The 22,332-nt window shown below is 32.7% G+C and overlaps 2 protein-coding genes across 2 annotated transcripts in view; one reads left to right on the top strand and one right to left on the bottom strand.

The window, feature by feature from the left end:
• LOC149804526 (ectonucleoside triphosphate diphosphohydrolase 5-like) overlaps nucleotides 1-4,221 on the bottom strand; it is a 91,088-nt gene extending 86,867 nt beyond the window's left edge. Inside the window, exon 1 of the mRNA XM_089941103.1 lies at nucleotides 4,162-4,221. The gene's annotated coding sequence lies outside the window, so the exon portion shown is untranslated. The remainder of the gene's footprint in view (nucleotides 1-4,161) is intronic.
• A 163-nt stretch (nucleotides 4,222-4,384) lies between these two features.
• Nucleotides 4,385-22,332, top strand: part of LOC149804525 (basal body-orientation factor 1-like) — a 43,758-nt gene continuing 25,810 nt past the window's right edge. Inside the window, exons 1-7 of the mRNA XM_089941090.1 lie at nucleotides 4,385-4,516; nucleotides 10,742-10,864; nucleotides 11,445-11,568; nucleotides 16,142-16,351; nucleotides 16,932-17,012; nucleotides 18,759-18,829; nucleotides 20,614-20,827. Coding sequence (XP_089797216.1) covers nucleotides 4,476-4,516; nucleotides 10,742-10,864; nucleotides 11,445-11,568; nucleotides 16,142-16,351; nucleotides 16,932-17,012; nucleotides 18,759-18,829; nucleotides 20,614-20,827 — 864 coding nt within the window. The 5' untranslated portion in view covers nucleotides 4,385-4,475. The remainder of the gene's footprint in view (nucleotides 4,517-10,741; nucleotides 10,865-11,444; nucleotides 11,569-16,141; nucleotides 16,352-16,931; nucleotides 17,013-18,758; nucleotides 18,830-20,613; nucleotides 20,828-22,332) is intronic.

The following is a 22,332-nucleotide window of genomic DNA, read 5'->3' as shown; positions in this document are numbered from 1 at the left end:
TTAATTTTAGATATACTGCTCGACACACGGTTAAAAAAAACTTTGTTTAGGGATATTGCCAAACACACAAAAACTAAATAAAATTTAATTTTTGGATACTGCCAAACTGTGCTAACACTGAACAAAACTTAATTTTATATTACTGTCGGATACATTCACACTGAACAAAACTTAATTTAGAGATATACTGCGAATCCTGCAAACACTGAATAAAACTTAATTTAGGGATAATGCCAAATACACTACCAAGAACAATGTTAAATATTAAAGATTATGGGCCTGATATGTCTTGCTGTAATCACTGGAAGGTATTCATACATGTGATCAAAAAGTGTTAGATATAAACTTAAGTTCCACAAAAAGAACAAGATTGTCTCAGGTGATACATCATCACACTGTTTCTTCTTGTGGTTCACATGAGGATATTTCTGTCTCACAGAGTTGAAGTTGACACACTTAATAAAAATGTGTACCACTGTCAGTGGATACTGGCATGGAATGCAGTCAAGTCAAGGTTCATCCCTCAGCTTTGCAACAAACGATATGGTGTTCTTAAGTATGTCTGCGGAATTTTCATTCCATATAATTATTTTCCCATGTATGATGAACATGCTGATTTGTACAATATCTGAAGTCAGTATATGGAATCTTCATTTGGAAATTTTGGCTGCTTTACCCACCCTTTCAATAACCATTATATAAATGGGACTTGGCAGCCAACAGTATAAAATGTTTTCACACTGTATCAGTACATATTTCTTGCATGTCTTTTTTAGATCACACAAAATAAATATAAAACAAAACAGTATTGAAATGATTCTTAAGATTAAAATAACAGAATAAATAGAATTGAAACTTTGATTTGTCTCTGTAAAGAATGCCCATCATGTTGAAAAAAATATATTGAAAAAATAAATATATCCCATTCTTGACATCTATAAGTAAATAAGCTCCATGATTATCAGTTCAGCAGAACACATATCAACAATCACTCGGGTGTGTCATCAGAATCATCAAAGGGATTAAGTAATAATAAAGGAAATTTACTAATGGACAGTATAAAATAATACTCAGTTTGTAATCTTGTACTAATGGATAGATTAAAATCATACTCAATTTGTAATCTTGTACTAATGGATAGATTAAAATCATACTCAATTTGTTATCTTCTCTGTCGTAAAACATTGCATTACTGTCTATACTAGCTCCAGATTATTTTGCATTTTAAGTTTTGTGTAAATTAGTTATATCAGGCTTTTGTGTTGCGAGAAACACTAAAGTCAAGGCTCACTGGAAAGTATTGGACTGTGACCACTGATGTAGATACTGGTTGACTCACAGGACTTTTGTGTTGAGTGTGATACTCAAGTCAGGGCTCACTGATGTAGATAGTGGTCAATTCACAGGACTATTGTGTTGTGTGTAATACTACAGTCAGGGCTCACTGGTAAGCTTTGGATTATGATCACTGATGTAGGCAGACTCAGAACCATTGTGTTGTATGTAAATACTCTACATGGGAAGCTCTGTACTGTGTTCACTACTTGAGTTATTCTCATAAAACGTATGCTGTGTGTGTGTGTGATTTGGATTTTTAACGTAGCTTTAAAAAAAAATCAGTCACATTGCTATGATATCTACAGTGTGGCAGTATACTGTGACATCTAGCACTGGAGAATCATGCCACAGATATGTAGCATTATGTCACACCCGATCACATTATCCTCACACCAGGCTGACCAGTCCTAAAATCCCTCTTAATGCTGAGCTCCTAGTGAGGCAGCTGTGAGTACCATTTTTGTAAGTCTTTGGTATGACTGCCAGGGTTTGAACCTGACTTCCAGTTAAGTTTTTATAATAACAATAATAATAATAATAATAATAATAATAAACATAAAATAATTAATTTTTCAATTGCGTATCAAATAACAGTTATCATTATTATTATTATTACAAAGATGCACTATGATCTACACATGTGATACTTTCCTTCTGAGCTTATTTACAGGCAGCAAACTGTGCTAATAAGTCTTGTATCAATACAGATAAGATTGCTATGAAATCTTATTTGAAACACTTGTCAATGAATTCCAATTGTTTTCAATATTGCAACTACATGTATTGTGTAACTTTTGAAATAAACAAAGCTTATCTAGACCAATTGGAGGACACGGATTTCATTTGAATAATTTGACACGGATTTCATTTGAATAATTTGACACAGATTTCATTTGAATAATTGATCATCTGGATGATTAAATTCTGGTTAAAACTGTGAATGAAAATTGGTCCAATATTTTTGCTTTTATTTTTTACTGTATATGTATCAGTTATTAAGTTAATATTAATGTTTTATAGATTTAGTACATAAAAAGTAGAGATATAAGAACAGCATAAAGATACAAAAGTTTATGACTGAAGTGTTCATCTGAGGACAAGTGTCAAAGGGTTTTGGTCAAGGTAAACTCGGCTGATATAGATTCTAATCATAACTGTGCTGATTGGTTATCAAGTTTTGTTTGCTCATTCAGTCAACACTTATTGCTAATTTACAGTCACTTATATAACTTCAGAATGCCTTTGAACATCACAAGTCTTTAATTATGTTTGTTTTCTGTAATATTTTTGGAGTATTTTTTACAGCCCTTGTGGTCAACAAGCAACCTGTCCCATTGTTAAATATCCTGGAAAATGTATTCATGTTACAGTATCATTTTTATATCCTCTCTACATTCCTTTTTAAATGAATATCAATCCACTGATAACCTTACTGATATTCAGTGAGACAGGCCAATTAATCATAATACTATAAAATCATTAACAGCAAACAAACAAGATATTTAGTCAAGTTTAATCTCTCCCAACCCATTATTTAATGTGGGATTCTTTTGCTCTACCAATGGTATTTTCATTGCTGACTTCACTTCAGTAAAATACTCTATAAAAATAATTTGTTCAACAGACATCAATTATTGAGGGCAAACTGAGCACCTGCATGAACAAAATGTACATATACCAAAGTACAAATAATGTTTACTCAAATGGTAGGTGCTGGATGGCACCCAGGCTGGAGGCAATCACTGCATATTCAAGCCAATGACTGACAAAAAAATAAACAACTGATGGAATAGGAATATCTCTGGTTTTTGCTTGTAGTTCATATCAAAGTATCTAAGATTTTGTTATTTAATTGCAAAATGGCTCAAGATGAATGTGTATTAGGGTGAAATTACCTGGAGTGAAAAGGTCAATGGGTGCATGAATCAGGATGCTAACTTGATTTATCGTGAAAAGATAGAGTTACAACTATCATGTCCTTTTCTGCTGGAAATGTCCACTATGACATTTGCATATGTTCAATAAAGTGATGGCTAGTAATAAATACTGACTACTAAAAACAGAAAAATACATAGTATATGGTATGTTCCTATGATATCATAATCCTTTGGTATAATGGTATTTCAAGGTTTTCAGCAATCTTCTCCATAGTACCACCTACTGTGTGCTTATCTTATATACACTGGATGACCATAAGTTTCTAAATCTGCATCACCATTTTTCTTTCTGGAAAATGGTGGAACTGTTGGTGAGAACACCATTTTAAAAATGCACCCATTATTATGACTTTTTCAAAACATGCCATATCAGAGTAATGGCCCTTGTATAACCTAGAATCTACGTGGCGTCTATTTATCGATCTTTTTCCATACTCAGCTTATGTAAACTGGAAATTAAATATATTTTAACACAGAGCAAAGAACACCAAATAGACATATATAATATTATGTGGGTCAGTCACTTTATTTACTAACTGAAGTAATTTGCCAATCGCTAACTTTAAGACCCGCGATATATCATTCTAGTATAAAATCAGATAGTTATCGCACATAGTGCTACAGAATGATAAATAAAAAAGTTTTCAATTTTTAGAAGGTAGAAATAAAGTATTATGAGCAGAACTGTCCTGTCAATTGCTCATCAAGTTAGTTCAATACCAAATACACCGGTCATCGAAAACTGGAACAGGAACAGAAATTGGTTAATTTTTAGTCTCACGTGTCCGTCACATTTTTAAAATGGTATTCATTTCAGCGACATGGATAAATAAAAGAACTGTTAATGATTATATTGATATTTGATGTTAATAATAAAAAAAGAAACCTTGAGTTATGTTTATAAAGGGAACGGTGAACTGCTCTCTTCACTTTTTTGGGTTCTGCTTTACTCTCAAAACAAAGTAAATATTCAAGTAAAATTTGACTTGTAATAAGTATTATATATTAATCATCTCAAAGTATTAAAATAAAATCAAACTCAAATATATTTTAGGAAGAATGTCTCTTCTAAAACTGAATAAAATTAATTGCTCTTAGAGAGTAGAGTTGTCATAACAATGTCAATAAATGGCTGCCATGTTCTAATTCTGTACTTGTTAAACTCTTCGTCCCTATTGCCAGCTATCGACTTCAAGTATCATGCCGAAGAAAGGAAAAAAGGGGAAGAAGGGAAAGAAGGGGTATGTTTCGATGGTGAATCGTATGATGCAGCAGTAACGATTTATTTCAGTGAAAGTCAGAGTTCAAATCAAATTTTGTAGGTATACTATTGGCCTTAAAAATGAAGTATATTTTAGGGGTCCATCTTAATTTTTCTTTTAAAAATTTTCGTTGGCTACCCCTTGAAACTATATTTGACAATCTTCGATCTTCCAGTACTACAACTGTGGTGTGTGTATGTACACGTGTGTATGTACACGTGTGTGTGTGTGTGTGCAAAGACATGCAAGGACATACAAAGACACACAAAAATATACAAATATACCCCGACATATGCAAAGACAAACAACTATAAACTGTAGCCAAGTTGAACATTGTGTTTATTAACATTATATTAAATGCTGCACAAGCTAATGTCTGGAACAAAACAAGTTTAAAATAACTGAAAAAGTAGTTTGATATTAATAATTCATCATAGATATGAAGAAATTTAATAGCATACTCAAATGCATATGTAATATACATAAAAAGCCATACATACATGCATAAAAATATGCATGTTCATCAGATTTGTTTTCAAGTAACAAAATTTACATTTTTATTTGCATAATTATTTATGTTTAAAACATTTTTAAGTCTAGCTTAAAAAATATTGCTTAACATCATATTGTTACTTCATAATTTGTAACAAAGTATGAACTTGGTCTATTTCATCAGTTTTTTTATTTATTCTTTACTTCTTTTACTAAGATCAGTGCATTGTCAGTATAACTAAGTGCACACTAACCTTTTAGTTTAGCAACTCTTTAAACTAATATTTTTTCATAACTAATCCATTCATTGTAGTATATTAAAATTCATTCAAGTCCTGTTCAACAAAAGTGTACTGCCTTACAATGTATAACACATTTGAGTCTACTTTCTTGCATTTCAGTTGGAGTGTCATCTTGTAAAGTGGCTGAGCTTCTGTGCCAGTCTTAGTAGTTTTGTGTAAGGTGTACATACCATTTGAAGAAGTCATTAAATGAATTTTGACCAATTTTCTGATCCTTAGGAACTTCTGATATAGTGTCAATTTCTCTACTTCTCTTTTTAGATGGGCTTTTTTCTTAGCTATACTTTAATTTCCTATTCCATGTACAGCCTGTCTTATATCCACCATTTAGACTTTAACTACATTCATAGATTTTCCCTACTAGAAAATCTGTTCTTTTCAGATTCCCAGTCTTTTTTGATTTTTAGATGAAAGTACATACTTTCTGTGTTGTTGTTCATCCACAATTCATCTGGTTTTAAAACTACATGCTCTGCAAGTTTATTTTGTATGTGTTTCTCATAATACACCAAGAGGTCATAATGACCATTTTCGTGCAAGGTTTCTTTCATTGATACATTTCTTTCGTTAAACATAGCAGATTCATCTGCTGAAGCTAGTTTCACCAAATATGAGTTACAACCTCCTTCTCACTTGATTAAAGTATTTTATCCATCATTTTATCCTTAATATGTTTTGTAGAAAGTTTTCTCTTCATAATAGTAAAAGCAAGGTCAATCATGTTAGTCATGGCCTTTTTGTCATCCATTTCTGCATTTTTAGTTTCAGTACCTATTATTCGATGCAAATGAGCAAATAACCTGTAGTACGTTTGCTGTTTTTCCCTCCCAGTGTAACATTAAAGGCCTAGAAGTATTGGGGTTCCCCTGTTCCTTTTTCTAACAACTTTGTGGCACTTGTAAACAGTAGTTGTAACAAAGCATTTACCTAGGGAAAATGTTCTGTCAATGCTGACCAAACCTTCTTTGTTTGTTCGGAATGACTATAAATCCATAAGTTATCTTCCATGTAGCATATTATTGTTGAAAGTTTTTTATCTTAGGAATGTGTCATTTTTGCCACAGTTGGGTGTTTTTCACCAAACATACCAAAAATGTTCAAGAGTTCATCTGCTACATTCTTGGTAGGATCCTTTTTCTCATTCACACGGGCTCAGTTCTGATATTGTCTCAAATCTCATGGATATTTAAATTTAACTGAATAGTTCAAACCTGTATACAGAAATATTAAAACTTTATAAAAATAATAATCCATTACTTTTATTTGCATTTATTTGCATTGTCTACAGTCAGTCCATACCATTTGATATTATAACTGTAACTGCAGAACCTGTGAAGGCTGAGTAAGTTTAATGACATCTTAGTAGGTGTGACTTAGAGGCAAATTAGTACCAGTGTCACCAGTGGGCATAAGGAGCATCACCACCTACATGTGTGCAGTGTATGTAGTAAGTTATTTACATGAAAAATAAATATTTAAATCATCACAGGCCATGGAAACAAAATTAAGCTGATAAGTTAAAACTGTTACCTGTTAAAGACCAAATCCATTTGAGAAAAGCCAATTTAATAATAGTGCTCCTGAATATTTACAATCACTATTCCAATATAGGCTACCTGGTAATATTCCCCATCTGCGATCCATGTCTTCCAAACAGTATGAAATTCCCAAACCAAACAAGGAATTATTTTTAAAAAGTTTCCGAAACTCTGGAACTTTGTTCTGGAATAGTATTCCAGTTGAGATTAGAAATGCCCACTCTGTTTCCTTCTTCCAAACCCAATATATCCTGTGGCTTCAGAGATGCAGTTAAAATAAATAAATTCCTTTGTATGAAGTCCTCAAGGTATATTAGTTCTTAGCTATTTGTGTTACCCTCTTTAAATAAGGTCATTATTATTATTATTATTATTATTATTATTATTTTAAGGAGGACTTGTCTCACAATGCAAAATTATTATAGCAGAAACATACCTGCTCTAACATGAACAAAAGTTCTTTAAAAGTGACTCTTAGATGTATGAGAAAGGTTAGTGGGATGCTAGTATTTCAAAATGTACTTGACGGATGATTAGTTTATATTTATTATGCAAATATTTGGTTTGATTGATTTTTGTATTCAAAATCACTCTTATTGATCAATAAAATAAAGAAGTTGCTAAACAGTTATGATGTCTGACTAATTTTGCAGAGTAATTTGGCTATTTTCCATTACTAATGAGATCCATTTTGTTTGCCAAGTCTAATTATATTTGTCTAGTTTGATATATATATATATATATATATATATATATATATATATATATATATATATAGAGAGAGAGAGAGAGAGAGAGAGAGAGAGAGTCTATTGCATTAAATGTTGTACCCAAAAAAGAGTTGGTAGCTTTTGTATGTAAACCACAGTAATAATTATATATTTTGTAGACAAGACATTTATTCTGGGGGCCCCGAGTGGTCTAAAGCACTCTCCGTTATGGATCACTGCCATCTCACCTCTGTCTGCATGGGTTCGAGTCTCGGATTCGGACAATGTGGGTATGTGAGAAAGCTTGCCAGTAGCTTCTCGTGGGTTGGTGGTTCTTTCCGGGGTTTTCCCGGGTTCTTCCTCCACCATTAATACTGGCTGCCATATATAGCCTATTGTGTGCTGAAAAAATGGCATTATACCCCACAACAACAACAACAACAACATTTATTCTGACATATTTATTTTTAATTATGTTGAAAATACCTGACAGAATGTAATTAGAATTGTATCATCTGTCTTTAGCTAGTGAGGAAATGTAGTATTGACACTTACTATTGGATACATTAAAGTGATGGGGTACAGTAGTGGTGTTTTCTTGAGCCTAAAGTTGTAATATATGTTGCCACGTTTTTGCAGTATAATTAAAGATATTTATACCATTTCACTAGAAAGATCATTGAAGATATGTGTCTTGTCAAATGCTAAGGTCAAGGTTACAGCAGCTTGCCAAGAATTCAATTATTTTTTCTATTGACTATTGCCTGTATGATGTTGATATTTATATCTGACAAATTTCTATTGATCAAAATATACTAATGCTTAGGACAGCTGATTATAGTAAACATGCTACTCTGTATTTATTCTGTTTTTAGTGAACTAAAAACGGATTTCTGTGGGGTGGGAATGATATTGCTGATCTGTGTTTGTTGCTGATGTTGTCATGTAGAATCAGATGATTATATATTGCAGTGGCAATAAATGATGACGGCTAGATTGCATGAATTTCAGTTGGTAGCTTCATATCCACTTCTAGCTTTGCAATAATAAAAAGCTAATATGCATATCTCCACTATACTTTGTCAGTTGTCACTAGCAATGCTAGTTAATCAACTACATAGACCAGTTCTTTTATATAAAACATGACTGAGTGGCAAGTGTACAGTTGATATTTTACATCTTTCGTTCATCATGTGTAACCTGAAATTTAATAAGTTGATATGACGGATAGAAAGCTCCTCTTTAGTCAGCTTGATGATGTATGTATTCATGTAGATTTCTTAGTTACTACAAAACCACTGACAAATTTAAAAACAATATAATTTTATCCATTTGAGCAACAGTAGAACCTTCATTTCTTAAATCTATGAATTTAGAAAACAACAAAAATGCCTATAGAAAATTTTGATAGTACTTAAGCATTAAGTAGTTCATCCATTTTCTCAGGTATTTCATATGTGTAAATTGTATTCTCATCTGTCAGGTATTTCATATGTGTAAATTGTATTCTCATCTGTCAGGTATTTCATATGTGTAAATTGTATTCTCATCTGTCAGGTATTTCATATGTGTAAATTGTATTCTCATCTGTCAGGTATTTCATATGTGTAAATTGTATTCTCATCTGTCAGGTATTTCATATGTGTAAATTGTACTCTCATCTGTCAGGTATTTCATATGTGTAAATTGTATTCTCATCTGTTCCTTTTTTTGTTGTAATTTCATGGTAATATGTTTCAGTTAAGGGCTTTGCACTCAGATGTATTCTCCCATACTACAGCTTTTTTTACGCCACCATTAACATCAATAATTTGAATGTTTTTTTATCCCCTAAACATTTTCATTCCATCCTTAGATGCAGTGTTCCATAATCAGCTGTCAGATGCATTGTCCTATTATCCACCTTTAAATGCTTTGTCCCATTATATACCTTTAGATATATTGTTGCAGAATACACAGTTAGAAGTGTTGTTCCTTTATACACCCTTAGATGCATTGTCCCCGAACCCACCCTTACATACATTGTCTCAGAATACACCCTTAGATGCATTGTCCGAGAATCCATCCTTACATGCATTGTCCCAGAATATACCCTTATGTGCATTATCCCAGTATATATGCTTAGATGCATTGTCCCATTATCCACCCTTACATGCATTGACCCAGTATATATGCTTAGATGCTTTGTCTCAGAATCCACCCTTACATGCACTGTCCCAGAATATACCCTTACATGCATTGTCCCAGAATACACCCTTACATGCATTGTCCCAGAATCCACCCTTACACGCATTGTGCCAGAATACACACTTAGATGCATTGTCCCAGAATTAACCTTTAGATGCATTGTCCCGATATATATGTTTAGATTCATTGTCCCATTATCCACCCTTACATGCATTGTCCCAGAATACACCCTTTGATGCACTGTTCCATTATCCACCCTTACATGCATTGCCCCATTATCCACCCTAACATGCATTGTCCCAGAATACACCCATAGATGCATTGTTCAATTATCCACCCTTACATGCATTGTCCCATTATCCCCCTTACAGGCATTGTCCCAGAATATACCAATAGATGCCTTGTTCAATGATCTACCCTTAGATGCTTTGTTCCATTATCAATTCTAATGCACAGATCTCTATACGTTATTCATTTAGCTAACATTATCATAACATTGTCATAACATTTGTTTGTTACACACCCACATAATTTGTGATCATGGCCATTGTAATGTGAGCCTTAATCTAAGTAGCTTTGAAATATCACTTGACAGTAAAAGTAATCAGATATTCCACATTGGATTAGAATTGATGCACACCAACAGCTGGTTTATGTTATACATTCACTAGGGTTTATCTTCCATGGGAAAAATACTTTCATGGCAGTCTTTACTCCTCTTCCTAGCTGTATTGATGTCTTTTATTTAATGGATAGTGTAGAACACCTTCTACAGTTATTCTTCAATAACAAATAACATTACAGCCATGTTTCAGCATATTGGAATATCTATGTACCAAAATAATTTCAGATCATGGAAATTGGTTTGTAAATTTTGTGTTATAACTATATGAATTAGAGGGTGTTGTAGCAACAAAACATCATACCATGTCTTTTTCTGTTTTATTCAGAAAAGATTAATTCTATATATTTCAGGAAGAAGGGCAAGGGAGGGAAAAAGACCAATAAGGGAGAATCTGTTGTCAAACTAGCTGCAGCCAACTCTCTGGTTTGGGAGGCCAGATTAGATGTAGCTGAAAGAGCCAAAAATGAATACAGGTAGTTGCTTTAACTGCAGAATCAATTGGAGTGTCATCTGGATTAGTTGTTACATGATAGATAAACACCTCAGATGTAAATTGTGGCCATTTTTAAAATCCCTTCCACCCCTAGGTTATTTTAATGTCATAATGGCTTTCTTGATGTCACAGTGGTTCAATGCGGCATCATTGCTAATAGCAACATCACAAAAAGGTTTATAGGTATTGAAACTAGATGATTTTGTTTATTTTTTTTCATTTAAAATGATCCAATTAACATTAAATATTAAAAGTGCAGGTATTTCATTAAAGATTATATATTTGGTACATACTACATACCTGTAAATTCAAATATGCATGTTGTTTATACTATAGGAGTAAATGTATATGTCTTTCCTTAACTAGCATCATTGTTTTATTTACAAAAGCCTTTATCATGTTTAAAACATAGAAACTTTCTTCAGAGGAATATATTGTGCATAGGTTTATGAATCAAAACAATTTTAAGACTTCTTCGCAACCTGCACCTCGTAAGTTAACTACTTATATAGAATGAATATAAGATCACATCAGGAATATATAATGTTGTCATCCTGTAGAGAAAATGCCAAGCTTGTCATGCTGGAAAATGATGCCCTCCAGACAAAAATGCTACAGACTGAGAGGGACACCATTGATGTCATCACATACCTCAAGAAACAGGACACGGAGAAAGACAATCAGGTTTAAGCCATATTCAGCTATAATTTATTTCTCTGTTTTTTTGAAGGTCAGAAAGTCAGGACATTTGTAGAATGGGATTGTTTTGCAGTCATACTTATAACCCGAGCTATGTATTACAAAATTCAAACTAACATGCTCAGAACCCCAGGTTATAGAGAGTAAACTTGAAGCACATCTGTATTATCAACATTGTGCCAGCTAGTATAGTAATATAAGTTCAGAACTGTAAAAATAACCTGGGTTTGATGGTGTTCTAACTTTATTTGATATAAATTTGTGAATCATTGACATCTATACATTTTGTACCGGAATTTGAACATCAAAGTCAAAAGGTCAAAACATTTCAGAATAAAGGTTCAGGCCTCTTATTAAAAATGATGTAGTCCCTATATTAATCATGGTTCAGGCCTCTTATTAGATAATGATTTAAGACCCATATTCATGAAACTTTGAGCACAAACACAACCTCAAGCTTAAACTAAAAATTCAGATATGATACTGTGAATAAATATATTCCTACATGAATGAAATTAATCATGCTAGTAGAGAAACCAATGTTATGAAAAGCTCTGAACATTTGATGTTATTGACTTTTTACTAATAATACATGACTGATTGAGACTTTGAGATCAGAGTTGAGTTTCTTGCTCTGTATTTCAAATAGGGCGAGGTCTTGTCATAATACGTATGTATATACAGTGGGGTCTTGTCATAATAAATAGGTACATACAGTGGGGTCTTGTCATAATACATATGTACATACAGTGCAGTCTTGTCATAATAAATATGTACATACAGTGAGGTCTTGTCATAATAAATATGTACATACAATGAGGTGTTGTCATAATCCATCTGTACATTCGGCTTTGTCATAATACATATGTATATAGCCTCGGCAAGGTCTTGCCATAATGCATACAGTATGTACATAGGGCAAGGTCTTGCCATACTGCATATGTACAATTTTTTCCTGATAAATATGTGTTAACCCTTTACTTCATGCAATTGCCTTTGGACGCCTCTACTCCATTCGCATGAAAGCGCCTTTTGACGTCTCTACTCCATTCACATGAAAGCATCTTTTGACTTCTGCTGTAAACATCAGCCATTTTAAGCAAGTTTTCATAGCGCCACCTTCAGGGAAAAACCCCTATTAGATAACCACATTCATTTCTGCGAATGACCAGTACATCAGATCACGTGGTCACTGTTTATGCTCTGGTCGAAATCTGCTATTTAAAGTAACTGGGTCATATTCTCCTCTCTCCAAAATGGAGGTCACGGATTTTGTTCAGTACTTACAAAGTTTTCACGATTAGAATCACAACTATGAAAGCTTCAATAACTTAGGTAAAGGCTCTGATATTGATGTAGGCAGCAATTAATTTTTATAAATTATAAAATTCAGATGACCTAGTGATGGAGACACAGACAAAATACTTGTAAATTTCGAGTATGAGAAATGGCAGCTATGGTTGGTCACACAGCTTCACTGACTTGACAGTGAACGAGTTCTCTCCGGATTTTAAAGCACATACAAAATTCTTCCATGAAAAATAATTACACAGCTATAATGATGGACTTTGCTCTTAAATTTTTCCATACATAATAGATGTGTACCAAAAAATGTAAAATGGTTAAAATTGCTATTAAACATAACATACACTATATTGCTTAACATTTAACAGGCAGGCCTATGTGTATGGAGTCGAATAGGTAACAGGTGTTCTATTTATAGCGCACTGCACTGGGTAACTTTGCTACATGTGTATTGAATGCCTAAAATGCCATATACTCTATGAGGTAAAGGGTTAAGATGCTCTATAAAAAGCTACACTTCATCACTGATTTGCTTTTGTCTCTAGTACCAAGTCAAACAGTATGTACTGTTTTTTTTGAGTCAAACTGTGTGGCAGTAATAACAATACTATCAAGTACAAGTTACCACACACAAACTAATAACATTACTATCAAGTACAAGTTACCACACACAAAGTAATAACAATACTATCAAGTACAAGTTACCACACGCAAAGCACTCCTATTGCTCATTTAGCAGGGTAACAAACTGCAAATCATTATACATGATAAAAAAATTATTAGCAAAATAACTTCTATACAACAGAAAGAGTGATTCACACAATTCCAAAACATTGATGGGATTGTACCTGGTGCTTGTGGGTTGGAGGGTGGTAAAGGTTGTTTGGCTGTGGCACATTGAGTTTTACCAACAATGAATTATTGAAGCTGATAAAATTGATATTTGTCATATTAAAACCACAATGTCCCCAAGATCTTAAATACAAAACTGATATTCCCATTCTTAAACACTTTTCAGAAAGTTTCTAAAAAATAGCAAAATATAATTCTGCATCATGGAGGGAGTCCTGATGTAAGTATGGTTTTGAAATTTATGATAGTACTTTTGGATTTTACTGCTGTAAGTTTTTATATTTTCCAAATAAGAAAGCATGGTACAGTTGCAGATGAGTTTTAATTCAAATTTACTGCATATTTGACAGATCAGAGATCATGGTACATTTGCAGAAGTCTTTCAGTTCAAATTTACTTAATTTTTGAAAAAGTAAAGAGACACAGTTGATGAGATTTTTCATGCACATTTGTCCTAAGAAAAGCCACTAACTGTTATCAATTTTTCATGTTACTTTACTGTCAATCTTTTTCCTGCAAGCATATTTATTGTGTTATTTATAAAAAAATCATGATTGTTAAATTCTTTTTCAGTTAATTAGTAATTTTCATTCTAAACCTTTCTTAGCTTTTCAAGAATCAGTTAAACTTGGTTCAGAATGTTATCATGACATTGAATCAGTATGAATTGGAAGAAATATGGAAAGTAACAATTACAGTTTTGGAAATAACAGGATTTTATCTAAATTAATTGCTGTCATTGTCAGCCAGTCTTTCAGTGAAATAGATATTCTGTCAATTAGTCATTGGATTGCAAGCCAGTCTTTAGTGAAACAGATGTTCTATTGATTACTGTCATGTTATTGCAAGCCAGTCTTCAGTGAAACAGATGTTCTATTAATTACTGTCATATCATTGCAAACCAGGGATTAGTGAAACAGATGTTTTACTGATTACTGTCATTGCAAGCCAGTCTTCAGTGAAACAGATGTTCTATTGATCAAATGATCATGACTGAATTTCTCCTCTAAGACTGGTGTTTATGTTAGGAATTAATATTTTTCAGTAAATCCCCCGTTATATAAAAAACTAAGATGTAATACAGAAATGGATGAGAGCCAAATATTCATTCTGGATCAATCTAACTTTGTCAGCATGGTCAACTACTTTAGCAACTAGCCAATTAGAAATTAGGGCAACCTGGTTTTTCAGAAAAACCCATGTCCTGAACTCAGATCTCATCAAGATGTTAAGTTTAATAAGAGTACATCTCACTATCTTGAAACTCCAACTCTCTTCCAAGTTAAATTCACCCAGAAGAAGAAGTTCATGTGTTATGCTTAGATTCATTCCTGAGCCTCATGTTTCTTATTTTGGGTTTTCTTAGCATTAGGAGAAAGATAATGTTTTGCCATTTGACATGACTTTAGGAAAAAAAGTATAAGAGCTGCCCCTAAATATTCCTTTTAAAAATCATATAGTTACAATTAAAGGAGGCAACCAATCAAAATACTGACTCAGCTGTTTCTGCTGAAATTGTATTTTAGTCAGTGTCTCCTTTTCATCTCAACCAACGGTCGGCCAGTTTTTAATCAGACATTCAAAAGTCATGATAGATCATCTTTAAGCCCTCTGTTACTTATAATACTCAAACCAAATCCTGGATTTGGCCTGAAACTCTCAATATTATAACAGTACAGTAATCAGTTAAGCATGTACACAGTTTAGACTTCTTAATCCAGCCATGCATCCATAATGCATCAGTCATTGTAATGCTACAATAGTTCTGATCCCTAGTAGATTGGTTTTGGCAGGTTTCCATAATAAGTAAACAAAACAGTGTGTGCAGCAGACAGTCTTTAAAACAGTATTTTTGTCCTTCTGCCTTAGAATAGCATGTATGATGACTTACACTTTGGGTAAGAAAAATGCTTGGGGCTCAAAATAGTCAAGGTCACTGTCTGAAAGAAGAAAAATGATTTGTTTTTACTTTGTAACTTTAGTTCTACACCATGTACCTTTGTGGAGAGCACTTAAGGTATGGAAGAGTCCTATTGGTTTGTGGGTCAATAGGTTAAATGTCAATGTCATTATCGCTGAAAAGAATTTTGCATAATAACTTCTTTTAGAGTAAGATACTAAGATCCATTACCAAACTTTGTGGCTAGCTATCAATTTGGATAATATAGAAGCCTGTAGATTGTGAATGTAAAGGTCAGTGGTCAAATTCTTGGTAAATCTAATCAGAAAATAATGGTTCCTACACAGCAAGTTGACCTCTTTGCATAAGTGATTGTCAACACTTTTAGTCAGAATATAAAGTAATGCTTCTAAAACCTATTAATTCAGGGGTATGACTTGGCAATTAATATTTATTTCACATTGAATAGAAAATGATACATTGTTTTGGTCTCTTGAACAGATTGAGCGGTTCCAACAACAGATTCGAGACCAGAAGAAGGAACACAGGAAAGAGAAAGAAAACATTGTGGAGGATTTTAGCAAGCAGATCAATGAGCTAGATGAGAAACTTGCTGAAAAGAACCGGGAGGTTGAGGTCATGCAGAGTGAGCTGAAGCTGGTCAAGGAATTTCGAAGAAAAAGGGGACAGATACAGAAAGAATTGGACGATGTGTGTTAACATAAATATTGAATGAAATCATTTCATTATGCCTCTTAAATGAGTTTGGGTTTTGTGGGTTAATGTAATGATTTGTACATTATAAGCTATACATGGCAGCCAGTATGTGATCATCAGGTCAAAGAGTAAGATTTAGCATTGTGTGTAGCTATGTTTTTTTAAAATAAAACTTTGAATACTCTTAGAATCAGGGAATTTGCAGTGATTTGTTTCATCACTTAATTGATGGTATTATAGATATTTACATGTATAAACTATTCAGTGTTGAAATCAAGAGTCCTAAAAATATTTAATTTTAATAAATATTGTAAAATGTTTTAAATTTTATGAGTAAGTACATATATTATTAGATTTAGAATCAGTTTAAAAGTTTTTATAGACAAATGTCTTCCAATAAAAGAACTGTCTTTGAAACCAAGAATGTATAGAGTTTTTTGCAAATGTTACTACTTTCTCTTACTTGAGCCTAATTTGCTAGATTATATTCCTGAATTACTCCAGTGATGAGATTTTAGATATCTTGTTCTCCTGTGTTGCAAGTCAGAGCTAAAATTAATGCTTTTTGTCTCAGATTAAGGAATCCATGTACAATGCCAACAGGGAACATAAAGCCACTATTTCCAGAATGGAACAAAAATTCTTTGAGGAAAAGGTAAGCTGCAATCATAAAATTTGCCTAAACTCATGCAGAATGCATATATTATTATCTAATACTTGCTTGTGAACCAAAGGTTTGCATCAAAGAAAACTGCATAATTTGTTTTCATTGCAGCTACTAAATGTGCCTAAAAGTAATGAAAATATGGCAATGTTTGCCTTATTGCAGTTAGACATGAGTTTTAATTAGCAAGTACATTATCACATGATGTATCTGACATGATATTTCACAAGTCCATATCGTATTAATGTTATTATGTTACATCTTGTGGCAGTATTATAAATGATATTGTGACTTCATAAAAGAAATCGTTGTGTCCAATGCATTGAAATGTTCTTCAAACTGATTGTAAGTTACTATTTGTTAGGTGTAGGAGGCTACATGCATGAATCAATACAATATGTATCACAATACAGGTATGATACATATTGTGATATTGTTTCCTATATTTCAAAGTGAGAGTGAAGTCATAAAATCACTTCCTGGTATCATTTCTAAATCTATTTCATTATATTGAAATGGATCTTTTCCAATATTGCAAAAAGTAATGAACCAAGAATAAATACATTAAGCTTTATTCTAATATTTCAAAAAGTAATAAACAAAGAATAAGTACATAAAGTTTTATGTTATCCTTTATTATAAGAAATAAAATAAAGTAAGTTTAAAAGAATTTTTTTTCTAAGCCATAGACTATTGACTACATGATTAGACTCATGACTAGAATATCCGAGTGTGAAATACCCAGTTATTAAAAATGTCAAATTTAGCAATGAATGCAAATGTCAAAATGATTTCCCTAACGAAACATAGTAGAATTCAAATGCTGATTACTGACTAGAACATATCAGATGTGCAACTATTAACTTCAAAATAACAAATTTAGCTAGCAATGAATCAATGGAGAATGAAGAACTACAAGTGTTTAATACATGTAAATATCACTTGACTACTTCAGACCTGTATATAATTCAGACCTCAGAAGTAGCACTTAGAAAAATGCACTCAGCAAAAGACTTTAATCACATTTTGTAGATAATGGTGCTATGATTCTATGGTCTTAAACAATGTAAAATTCAAAAAGCAGTTTACTTCTTATATTAGAAAGTGAAAATTTAAAAGAAACATGCAGTATTGTGAATTAAATTCCAAATAATCCCAAAAGTTCACAAGTCCAGAAGTGTAGAGACTGATACAAATGATGTATTATTAGACAGGAATATGTTGATGTACCAACAGTTTTGATGTATAACAACAATATAATCCAGATTTTATTTGAATGAATTCATAATAATCCAAATTAGTGTTTTAGTCCAAATAGTCAGCGAGCGCTTAGTAATTCCAATGATTAATTTCAATAAATGAATCTTGTCAAATTATATCTGTATACAGCAGTAAATTTCCATGGACTGAACTTAAGATAGGAATTAATAATTTTGTTTACTTGATCCTTGTATAAGAACTTAAGAAAATAAACCAGGATGTGGGTCAAAAGTTCTCTTCTAGAACATTCTAAGTTTTTGTAAAAAGGCTAGTCCTTGAAATCAGATATCAGTAAACAAGTTATTTATAACTTAAAAATGTGGACAAAAGTTAACTATCTAAACATGTGGTTTACAAATAACTATTAGCTTAAAGTAAAACCTACATTCATGGATAAATTTAAACACAATATAGATGTATACAGCAATGACTCTTAAATTTTAATATAATTACCTGAATTATTGATTCCATTTTTAGATGAGACTACAACAAGAGGCCAATCAGAAAATAGCTGAACTTGCTGAAAGAGCTCATACTGAGGCCATATCGTAAGTTTTACAGCACATTCAAATACAGTATAGACTGATTTTTGGTTTTCAGTGTTGTTAGGTTTAAAGATAAATAACTTGTAGTAATAATATATATTGTGTGAAATCTTTCTTCTCAAAGAAAAGGTCAAGATTGTTCCAGAAAAAATTATGTGGAGGGGTTGGAAGGCATTTTTCCATAGATCCTGCCACCCAGTCAATTGAAATGATCAATATGATCACTCTTAATTACCCCCACCATCAAGATATAATTAAATCAAGTGCATTCTACACCCTGCCCCAACCCCCAGTCCAGGAACAGCCCTCTGTTTATCACAGTACCTTATGTCCCTGCTTGAATGCCTCCTATATATGCTGTATATCACAGTGACTGTCTTATAATAATAATAATAATAATAATAATAAAAATAATAATAAAAATACATGTAATAATAAAATAGACTTAATGGAGCACTGAATCTTTCAGAAAAGCTCAAAGTGCTTTACAACATCAATTTAACATATATGGGCATTATAATAGTTTGCATACAGACAATGTAAGCACATGAAAATGTCTCACAAACACTATAAAAGCAAATGAATTATTACACAAAATAGCAATATGAAAAATATAAATGGTTTTACAGAAATTAACCTCAGAATACAAAATGAGTTTTCAATACAGTTTCAATGATGCTAAATGTCTGCAACATGATGCCCCGGTGCTAAACACCACTATAAACTGCCACACTGCAGACATCATAGTGATATGACTGAAAAATTGTTAAAGCTACTTTAAAAATCTAAATCACATACACAGTAGCTACAGAAATGCTATAAATAGTCAAGGTACATTTTGTCTCTACAGCTACAGAAATACTATAAATAATCAACATATATTTTTTTGTCTCTACAGCTACAGAAATACTATAAATGATCAACATATATTTTTTGTCTCTACAGCTACAGAAATACTATAAGTTGTTATTGTTATGGGTTTAATGGCATTTCTCAATGCAAGAAAAGCTATACATGATGTTTAGCATAACTGGTGGAGGAAGAACCTGGGAAAACCCCAGTGAGAACCACTGACCAATTGGAAGCTATTTGCAAGCTTTCATTGGCTGAGCTGGAGACAATGTACCCACACAGACAGAGGTGAGATGGCTGTGATCTGTAAAAGCAAGTGCTTTTGACCACTCAACCACACGAGACCCTAGTACAAAAAATAATCAAAGTACATTTTGTCTTTTTAGCTACAGAAATACAGTAAATAATCAAGAAGAAATAAGAATTCAGTAGTCACTGGTTAAGAGCAGCATCATCTACTTTTATCTTCTTAAACTTATCAGCAACATTTGAAAGCTATTGCTATCATGGAAGTATGATTTTTCACAAATAGCTGCATGCATGTAAGTCAAGGTTAATTGATTCAAGTTAATGAAGTAATATTTATAATCTGGGTCTTCAAGTAGTCAGGTTCTTGGATAAGCAAGGATTTGTCAGGATCTACTGATATATTCTTGGGTAAGCAAGGATATATCAGGGTTTACTGATAGATTCTTGAATATGCAAGTATCTGTCAGGGTTTACTGATAGATTCTTAGATAAGCAATGATCTGCCAGGGTTTACCAATAAATTCTTGGATAAGCAAGGATATGTTGGGGTTTACTGATAGATTCTTGGATAAGCTAGGATCTGTCAGGGTCTACGGATAGATTCTTGGATAAACAAGGATCTGTCAGGATGTATTGATAGATTCTTGGATACATAAGGATCTGTACATTAATCTTTGTTTTTCCAGTAACTTGGATGAGACAACAAAATCTGTGTACAAGGAGAATGTACGGCTATCAGAGGCATTAAATTACCACATGAAGGAAGGGGAGGTGCTGAAGAAGTTGAGAGAACGACTTGAGGAGGAGAATGAACAACTTCAGGGTGACAAGGAACTCAATCAACAGATGATAGAGGAGAAAGTGGTGCAGGTCAAAACCCAAAAGAAACTCATTAAAGAGGTACAGTTTAGAAGATTTAATGATAAGAAAATTAAGGGTTACCGAAGTGATTTACCCAACTTATTTTAAGTCCTAGCATTCTTTGTCCCAGTTCTTGGCAATCATCCATAAACCCATTTTTTATATACCTAAATTCATATGCCATCATGTAGGAAAATAAAATATGAACTTAATAATAAAAAAAATTAAAAATGAAATGTTTCCTTACATTCCTTTGATAATTCATGATCAGCAGGGTCTGTAGCATCAATCACAGAATATGAGGGTAGTGAGATTGCATGGCAGTGAAATTTTGACTAACATTCACATTTGTGTGTCAGTGGGGTTTGGGCAGTGATGGCAACTCTCATTGGGTACATGAGAATTATAATCTTCACTGGTCTAGACAAATAGTTGTATAACGGATTATAATATGGTTGGATGTTATGTCTTGGGATGACAAAAAAAATAATAAATTTATGACAGATTTTTAATATAAGTTAAATTGACATGCAGTACTCATAAAATCCTACTTCATTGAAGTTGGAGTTACAGTACAGTTACACTTATAAAACTATCTTAGCCAAATGTTAATTCGTCAATGTAGCTAGTTTAAATGCGTCATTGATAGCACATGGCAGAGATGACTTAGTACACTCCATGTCATTTTGAACCAATAAACACTGTACTAAAATATTTGATTCTGATTTTTAAAAAAAGTATTAATCAAAAGGAAAGAAAAAATTCAGAAACATGTGCGTTTTATTTGAACTTGCAAGTTAAACTTGAATGTAATACTGCAGAATTTGAAGGACAATGATTGCACATGACCAAAAAGATTTAAAAGTTATCTAGAAAAAAATAAGGTTGATCAACACCTGGGTGTTGCCATCATTCATCATCTTTCATGTATTGAGATGGGCTGGAGATAACTAATCTGTCATCATGCTGAAAGTCTGTTAAAATAAGTCTTTTATCGACTTTTATGTGACATCATACTTGAATAAGCTGACCAGCCACTATCATACATGTGTATAGATTGCATGCAGCATAACTGACAAAACCAGAAAAAGGGATATTGTTTTTTCCTAGAACATGTACTTTAGTGATGTTATTAATAAGAACAAATAGTGGAATATGATGTAGAAAGATACCAAAAATAAAGATCCACTGATTATATTACATCAGTCTGGGCTCTTTTGGGTTGGCTGTCAAACTAGGCCATAGTAAAAGATCTTTCTTAGTTGGCAGTCAAACCAGGCCATATTAGAACTTTCTGAGTTGCCATCACACCAGGCTGTATTAGAAGAACTTTCTGAGTTAGCATTCAAACCAAGCCCTATTAGAACTTTCTGAGTTGGCAGTCAAACCAGGCCCTATTAGAACTTTCTGAGTTGGCAGTCAAACCAGGCTGTATTAGAAGAGCTTTCTGAGTAGCCATTAACACTAATTCGAAATGTTTTCAAAGCATTTTACAGGTCCTCAAATTACCACAAATCCTTTTAAAAGAAAAAAAATAGGCTTTA

Source organism: Sinohyriopsis cumingii, chromosome 2 (assembly GCF_028554795.1).
Source record: "Sinohyriopsis cumingii isolate HCF-2022 chromosome 2, ASM2855479v2, whole genome shotgun sequence".
Lineage (NCBI taxonomy): Eukaryota > Metazoa > Mollusca > Bivalvia > Unionida > Unionidae > Sinohyriopsis > Sinohyriopsis cumingii.
Note: the sequence above shows the minus strand (reverse complement) of the source record. Positions and strands in the feature narration are given on the sequence as shown.